The sequence below is a fragment of the Hemibagrus wyckioides genome, linkage group LG22 (assembly GCF_019097595.1).
Source record: "Hemibagrus wyckioides isolate EC202008001 linkage group LG22, SWU_Hwy_1.0, whole genome shotgun sequence".
NCBI lineage: Eukaryota > Metazoa > Chordata > Actinopteri > Siluriformes > Bagridae > Hemibagrus > Hemibagrus wyckioides.
In genome coordinates, this window is record NC_080731.1 from 21,804,756 (window position 1) to 21,813,458 (window position 8,703).

The window sequence follows — 8,703 nt, forward strand, 5'->3', positions numbered from 1 at the left end:
ACTGAAATAAGTTGTTTCACTAGGTGTCTTAGGGTGATTATGCCGAGGGAACTCGATGCTGCATCATGACTGATGCTATGGGAACACTTTGTCAAGGAAGTGTGTCTGAAACTCTCTGTGCAGACACACCAATTCATTGGCTTGGATAGGACACATGATGGAGAAATATGCACCAGCATGTCCAGATAAGAGAATCTATGTCACATCTATTTAGCTTTTTTTGTATTCAGGAAGTGCTCTGCTGTATGTGTGTCAAGTGTCTGTCCGAGACAGGTATGGCTTGGACAGACAGTTTTCTTACGGAGGATGACACACATGCTCTTTGTTTGGATGAGGAGCATGCCCGGTTGGCTCTCAAGGGGTCTGGCTGCGTGCATTGCGGGAGATTTCCCTCTCACAAGCTTGGATCCCATTTGACAGTGTTAACCAGCCAAAACCAAAACTGATTGCATCACAGATCATGTCTGATGACTGGTTTGTGACAATAGACCTTAAGGATGCCTATTTTCACATAAGCCTCCAGCCAAAACACAGGAAATTCTTCAGGCTTGCTTTCGGGGGCGAAGCTTACCAGTATCGGGTTCTTCCTTTTGGGCTAGCTCTGCCGCTGCACACTTTCATGAAGTGCATGGATGCTGTCTTGGTGCCGTTGCATCAACAGGGCATCAGTGCACTCAATTACCTGAACAACTGGCTCATCCTGGCCCACTCCAAGGCCATGAAAGCTAGTCACCAGGATGCGGTGCTTGCCCATATGAGGTCTCTAGGCCTCAAGACCAACCCAGAGAAGTGTGTGCTTTCTCCATCTCAGAGTCCCACCTTTTTGGGGGTAATTTGGGATTCCACCATGATGCAGACATGTCTATCTCCTACTCGGGTGGCTTCCATACTGTCAACAATAAATGCTATGCCTCGGCCTCATGGCGGCAACAGCCAATGTGATCCTTTTGGGTCTGCTTTACATAAGGCTATTCCGGTCCTGGCTCAGAGGTCCGGGCATTCATCCCCTCAGGCATTCCCTCAGTGTCTTCAGGGTTATGGGTCGTGTGCTTCGTACCCTACATATTTGGACAAGACCCCGGTTTCTGGCCTTGGGTTCCACTCTAGGGGCATGTCACCTTCGCAGGACTCTTTTGATGGATGCCTCACTTTCGGGCTGGTCTACAGTCTTGGATGCCCCATTTAGGGTCTTTGGGAAGGCCCTCAACTCTTGTGGCACAAAAATTGCCTGGAGATGAGGGCCATGTTTCTAGCACTGAAACACTTTCTCCCACACCTCAGGGGCTTCCATGTGCTGGTGCACACAGACAGCACCACAGTGGTTGCTTATATCAACCATCAGGGCGGTCTGCGTTCATGCCTTCTGTTCAAGTTGGCGCAGCAGATCCTGCTCTGTACAGAGACCAGACTTCTTTCGCTGAGAGCACTTTTTGTTCCAGGGCACATAAATTGGTAGGCAAACTTACTGTTAACACTGGTGGTGGAGACTGTCTGGCGGATTTACGGCGGAGCAGAAGTGGATCTATTCACCTCTGGCCCGTCTGAGCCTGAATGCTTTGGTACAGACCTGGCTAAGGCTGCATCTGTACACCTTTTCTCCTGGTAGTTCTGCTCCCATAAGTCATAGCCAGAGTGCGCCACAACAGGGTCCACCTTTTTCTAGTGGCTCCTTGCTGGCCCACTCAAGTTTGGTTCACGGACCTTGTCTCCCTCCTAGATGGTGCCCCTTGGGAGATTTCCATCAGGAAAGATCTCCTGTCTCAGGTGCGAGGGGCAGTTCTTCACCCCCACCCAGAGATGTGGAAGCTCTGGGTCTGACCCCTGAGGGGGACCAGTTCCTAGAGGCAGGCCTCTCATCAGAGGTTGTGGAGAGTCTGCTGAATGCTAGGGCTCCCTCCACTAGGAAGCTGTAAGTTCTAAAATGGACGCTTTTTAGTCTCTGATGCACTCAGCACGAGCAGGACCCCGTGCACTGCCTGATTGGTACAGTGCTGGGATTCCTACAGTCCTGCCTTTTTTGGGATCTGTCCCCCTTTACTTTAAAGGTGTATGTGGCCGCAGTTGCTGTGAACCACTTCCTTGTCCTTGGTGCCTCCCTAGGTAGGCACCCTCTGGTCTCTCTCTTTCTGCACAGTGCCAGATGTCTGAGGCCTTCCTGCAGACCCTTCCTCCCCTCCTGGGACGTCTCTGGTTGAGGGTTATTGGCCTATTAATACCGGCATAATGAGGGATTTTTGGTAGGTTTATAAGGAAACATTGTTTTAGAGCCTGATTTTCTGTATGTCTAAAGAACTGCATGTTTCTTATAATTGATCTGCCCTCTTACGAATATTTTTGTGACAGATAGCATATTTTCATTTTCAGAAATTAAACAACTTTGCCCATTTTCTTTTGTTAAAGCTAAAAAATATTACAGCTGTTAATGCAGTAAGAACAAACTTTTAAAAATACCTAATTTGGATAGTTAGATTATTGGTATTCCTATTCCTGTTATCAGAATGTGTCACTTCAGCCATGTTTCGGAAAGCATGTATAATCCTAAATGATCCAGATCACCCACTCCATCTGGATTTAATTCCCCTTCCATATGCCTATAGTTATAGACTACCTGTGTGTAGGAGGGCTAACTATAGTAAGAGTTTTGTTCCTACAGCTGCACATGCTGTAAACACAGAGGAAATCGACCATCATCTTACGCTCTTGCATATGTTGTGTTTTTGAATGATTTTGAATGTGTTTTGACACATTCATATGTAATGTGTAGTTGTCTAGTGTTATACACACACACACTGTGAAAATGAATTTCAAGTAAACTAACTATCTATCTATCTATCTATCTATCTATCTATCTATCTATCTATCTATCTATCTATCTATCTATCCTAAATATCCATACCCAACAATTTAATTAATCTGATTAACAGAAAACCTTAATGACCTAATGACCTAATTAACCTAACTAGCCTAACTAACAGTAATGAACTAATCTACCTTACCCTAAAATACCTGACTTAACTAACCTAAGTAGCCTGACCAACCAACTAACCTGATAGATCCGATCTGAACAACAGCCAACCTGATTAACCTCAGTATCCAAAATTATTTAACTAACCAATCCATACAACACTACCTAACTAACTAACCTACATGACTTACTCATCTAACTAATCTTAACTACTTAACTAACCAAACTACCCAACCTACACAACCTGACTTACCTTATCTAACAACCAACCAGAAATTAAGAAATTATCTGTTGTCTGTGTGTGTGTGTGTGTGTGTTGAGCAGATTCTGTTGAAGGTGGAGGAATTGATGAACAGTTTACAGAAGCTCAGAGACGGAGCAGAGCGAGAGCAGGAGATACCGAGCTTTACAGTGATTTACGAGATGCAGAAACGTCTGATCGAGTTCAAGAAGTGGTGTGAGGAGAAGAGGGAACAATAAATGACCTCATACAGCACAGAGGTGGAGCTGTGTGAGACCAACACACACACACACACACACACACACACAAAGTGATCAGATTCAGGTTAGTTATTTTGTAAAAATTAGAATTCAATCAGGATTTTTTTTTTCATTTAAGCCCAAAGAAATGACTCTTGTAAAATAGTGCAGTACTGACAGCTGTGCGGTTCTGATTCTGGTTCTCTCTGCCTGATGTGAGTCACATGGAAACATCATCACAGTTCAGTGCAAACTCTGTGTTGTAACAGTGAAGACTGCAGGTTTATATATTAAAGGGCAGCATCGCTGTACTATATCTTACACACTAACACACACTTACATCTACACAAACATTTACAACACACTAACACACAGCTACACAAACATATACAACACTTATAAACGCACAATTACAGTTACACAAATCATTTACTCTGTATGTGTTTTTAAAGCCAGAATAAATTATTAGAATTAAGTATTTTAGTTTATTACACTTTTCTCTTGATTTTATTCATGTGTGACCTTGAAGTAATCCAAAAGTAATCTCTCACATACAGACACACACACACACTTTTTCTCTGCACCTGTTCCACCAGGTGATTAAGATAAATACAGAAAGCTGTATACAGAAACCATATTTTTCACTGTGGTTCATAAACACTGTGTTTGAACTGATCTCACTGGCATTCCTAGGCAGTGAAGGTGTCTGTGTGTTTGTAGGTTTTGTGTCATCTGAGGCCAAAGTTTGATTCTGACAAAAAATAAAATGTATTTTACTAAAATACTGGATATATTGGACATGACAGTTTGATGTTTGTACAAGTTGCTGTGTAGTTCTGAAATTGTGTGTATAGTTGTGAGAAAATGGTTTCATAAAGTGTGTGTTAGCAATCAAGAAAAACTGAAATATACTCTACTCACAAAAAGTTAAGGATATTTGGCTTTTGGGTGAAATTAATGGAAAATGTAAAAAGTTCACACTACAGTGATATTATATCATGAAAGTAGGGCATTTAAGTAGAAGCTGCAATGGTGATTTCCTCATCTCAAACAATTTACTGAAACAAAAGCCAACAACAGTGGTGGGTATACCACAACAAAAAATCTCAATGTCTCAATAATCTGTCATGTGCCCTTGACCATCAATTACAGCTTGACAACGACGTCTCATGCTGTTCATGAGTCGACTTATTGTCTGCTGAGGCATGGCATTCCACTCTTCTTGAAGGGCGGCCCTCAGGTCATTGAGGTTCTGGGGTGCAGGGTTACGAGCCTCTACACGGCGACTCGGCTGATCCCAGAGGTTTTCTATGGGATTCAGGTCTGGAGAAAGTGCAGGCCGCTCCATTTGAGGTACCCCAGCCTCCAGCAGCCGTTCCCTAATGATGCGACCTCGATGAGCTGGAGCATTGTCGTCCATGAAGTCCATGAAATTAGGCCTGTGTTGTTCATGCAGGGGCACAATGACTGGATTAATGATGTTATTCAGGTAGTATTGGCTTGTCACTGTACCATTCACAAGATGTAGGGCAGTTCTGAGTAGACACACCTGCCCAGACTGTAACACCACCACAACAGTGGCTGATGCATAGCGCTCTCCTTGACATCTCCAACATCATTGGCCGCCATCATTTCTGCTCAACGTGAATCGACTTTCATCAGAGAACAGCACTGAGGCCCACAGGGCCCTCGTCCAGCGTAAATGCTCCCTGACCCTTGCAGGTTGTCTAGCACGCAGACCATGCTGATGTAAATGGTTTTGATTGGTCTGACGTGACACTTGGGTGCCTATGAGTATTCTTCATCCAGTTCCGCAGGGCACTGTTCACAATGAAGCAGTCATCAACGTGGGATGTGGCCAAAGGACATCCACTTCTATGCCTTTCTGTGACTCTTCCAGTCTCTCTGTATCTCTGTCCCAACCTGCTGATGACACTCTGTGACACTCTTGTTAGGTGTGGTCTTGGTCTCATGATGTCAAAATGTGAACAGCATGATGAAGAGGACTGTTTAAATATTAATTCTAATTGAACCAGAAAATTTATTGGTCGATTCATGGATCAAACACCAGTTGTGAATTTTGCTGTTAAGCACAATATTTTTTATGGAATAACTGTTTTATAATTGCACCAAACCCAGTGAGGCTATGGTTTACAGTGTATTTAGAATAGCTAAAGTGTTTTTTCTGCTTTACATCAAACCTGAACTCCTGTATACTGTAACTACCTATTTTCCCCTTTTTAATAAACTTTATTTTAAATAAAACAAGAACACTACCATCCAAAACAGCACAGCAATGGAGGATAAAAATAGTAAATAGCAAATAACAGATAAAAACACTGATACTCCGCCCCCTCATCCACTGATGTCTCCTTCCTCAATGAGCTAAACAACTTTTATGCCCACTTTGAATGAGACAACCAGGAGATAGCCACCAAGACCAAACCCCTTGAGAACCATCAACCCCTCACACTCTCCACCCCAGACATCTGTGCTGCTTTGAGCCGGGCTGACGTATGTAAAGCTTCTGGACCCAATGGCATACCAGGATGTGTACCTATGCTGGACAGATGTCTGAAAATTTGATTTTTCACATTTTCACTCTGTCTCGATCCCAAACAAAAGTGCCAACTTGCTGGTTCCTCTCAAGTTTTCTTCCTCTTACCATCTAAGGGAGTTTTTCCTTGCCACAATCCCCTTAGGCTTGCTCACTAGGGATAAATTTGTCGTACATTAATCTTGGACTGTATGTTCTGTAAAGCTTCTTTGAGACAATATCCATTGTTAAAAGTGCTATACAAATAAAATTTTATTGCATTTCTTCAAACCCACTTTAATCGTTCCACTGCCTAAGCTGGAGTGCCTGAATGACCACTGCCCTGTAGCACTTGCACTCACTCACATCTCAAAACCAGCCTTCCGTCCACACTGGACTGTCACCAATTTGCTTACTGTAGAATCAGGTGCACTGAGGATGTTGTACTAACGCACCTGCATAACAAGAACACATATACAAGAACGCTGTTTTTTTAATTTTAGTTTGGCATTTAACACAGTCATCCTCTCCAAGCTGATCACTAAACTTGCCAATCTTTGCATCATCACTTTTGTAATTGGATACTGGACTTTCTGACGAACAGACTGCAGAATATTAAGTTAAATAATATCACCTCCTCGACCATCACAGTTAACACCAGCATACCCCAATGATCACCTATCTTATTCTCTCTCTTCACCCATGACTGCAGGCCTGCGAATGGTTCTAACACCATAATCAAGTTTGCAGGCAACACCAGGGTGATTGGCCTCATCAGCGACAACAATGATTCACCAGAATTAATCTAACAGAGGTAATCCAACATCCAGAACATAGGATTCAGGAACAACAAAAGGCAAGCCAAGCAGTCCTAAATCCCAGCACAGGTACAGAACAATGAAGGGCAGGCAGGAAATCAGAGTCAAAAAAACAGGTTAAGCAGGTTGAAGCAAGGAAAGATAGCTAGTCAGATGCACAGAGCAAAGTGAGAAGACTATCTGGCGAGGAGCATGTGCAGCCAGTTGGCTTATATAGGGCTGATAAGCATAACTAGCGAACAGGCTTGGACAGGCTTGAGTCTGGAGTCATGGAAAGTCAGATGGATGCGAAGGCCCTGTGGAAGATTGAGTCCGATGGATACTGGGTTGAGAACTTCGAGATTGGAATGGACCGACAAAGCAAAAAGTGAGTTTCTGACAGACAATTTTTGGGGCAGATCACGATTGGATAACCAAACTCGTTGGCCAATGCCGTAGGGCGTGCCGGGTGGCGCTCACAGTTGCCCATCGATCATAGCTTTGGCATTGAGTGGAGAAGAACTGGGTCCCCCTCCAGACTCATCAACACCATTTAAACTAAGCAAGGGCAGAAGGTCATCTGGGAGTCGGAAGGGGGCGGAGGAGACTGGCTTGCCCGGTTCTGGATGATTTATGCTGAGAACAGGTGGGACAAGCTGCCACAAATCTCTGGACATCATGCTTGAGTGAAGGCTACCATAAACACAGTTGGAGGTTGAATAAGGTACGGGAAACCCTGGGATAACAGAAGAGGCGACTGCTGTGGCACCACTGGAGAACCTGAGATCTAAGTTTTTTGGGGACAAAGAGTCTGTTCATCTTGACAACCTTCTGGAAACAGTATCCCAGAGGTTGCTTGCTGTATTCTTCTCTCGATCCCCAGGTGGAGGGCACGGATGGTCACTGACGAAGGGTGGATGTGTTCAGGAGCCGGGTCATCCTCGTCGGGGCCGAATTGCCATGTAAGGGCATCGGGCTTCCCATTCTTCAAGCCGGGGTGGAAAGAGAGGGTGAAGTTGAAACACCCGAAGAACAGTACCCCTGTCACAGATTGAGTCACTTGGCCCCTAGGGCCCCTAAGGAATTCTAGGGTTCTGTGTTCTGTCCATTCTATAAAAGGCTGCTCTGCGCCTTCCAACCAGTGGTGCCACTCCTCCAGGGTCAGTTCTACTAACAGGAGCTCCCATTCACCAATGGAATACTTCTGTTTGGCTGGGGAGAGGCGGTGAGAGAAGAAGGTGCAGGGATGAAGGCAATTGTCCTTAGGGGCCCCCACACCACAGGTCTGATGCATCCACTTGAGATCGATGGATCTCCAACTTCCTGAGAGACAGACCTCAGGCAGTACGGGGGGGGCAACCATGTCTCACCCTCCCTCACCCTCAGCACTGGAGCCCCCCAGGGTTGTGTTCTGAGCCCCCCTGTTGTACTCACTGTACACCTTTGGCTGTGTGGCCACTTCCAGCTCCACCAACATCGTGAAGTGCCAGATCAACAATCTCTTCCTGAACTTCAGCAAGACTAAGGAGCTGATAGTGGACTTTAGCACAAAGCAGGGGAGGAATTACCAGCCCCTCACTATCGACGGGACCCCAGTGGAGAGAGCGGACAGCTTCCGGTACCTAGGTGTTTACATCACGCAGGACCTGACATGGTCCTCTCACGTTAACACCCTGGTGAAGAAGGCCTGGCAGCGTCTTTATCATCTCAGACGCCTGAAGGACTTTAAACTGCCCTCAAAGGTGCTAAAGACATTCTACACCTGCACCATTGAGAGCATCCTGACAGGAAGTATCACAGCCTGGTTTGGGAACAGCACCAAACAGGACAGGCAAGCTCTCCAGAGGGTGGTGCGATCAGCAGAGTGTACCATCCGCACCGAGCTTCCTGACCTGCAAGCGGTGCTGGACCAAAGCCAGGAAGAT

The 8,703-nt window shown here is 45.2% G+C and overlaps 1 protein-coding gene across 1 annotated transcript in view; it reads left to right on the forward strand.

Moving 5' to 3' along the window:
* LOC131343268 (trichohyalin-like) overlaps positions 1-8,214 on the forward strand; it is a 103,403-nt gene extending 95,189 nt beyond the window's left edge. Inside the window, exon 12 of the mRNA XM_058374820.1 lies at positions 3,290-8,214. Within this exon, the coding sequence (XP_058230803.1) occupies positions 3,290-3,445 (156 nt within the window). The 3' untranslated portion in view covers positions 3,446-8,214. The remainder of the gene's footprint in view (positions 1-3,289) is intronic.
* The last annotated feature ends 489 nt before the right edge of the window (positions 8,215-8,703 follow it).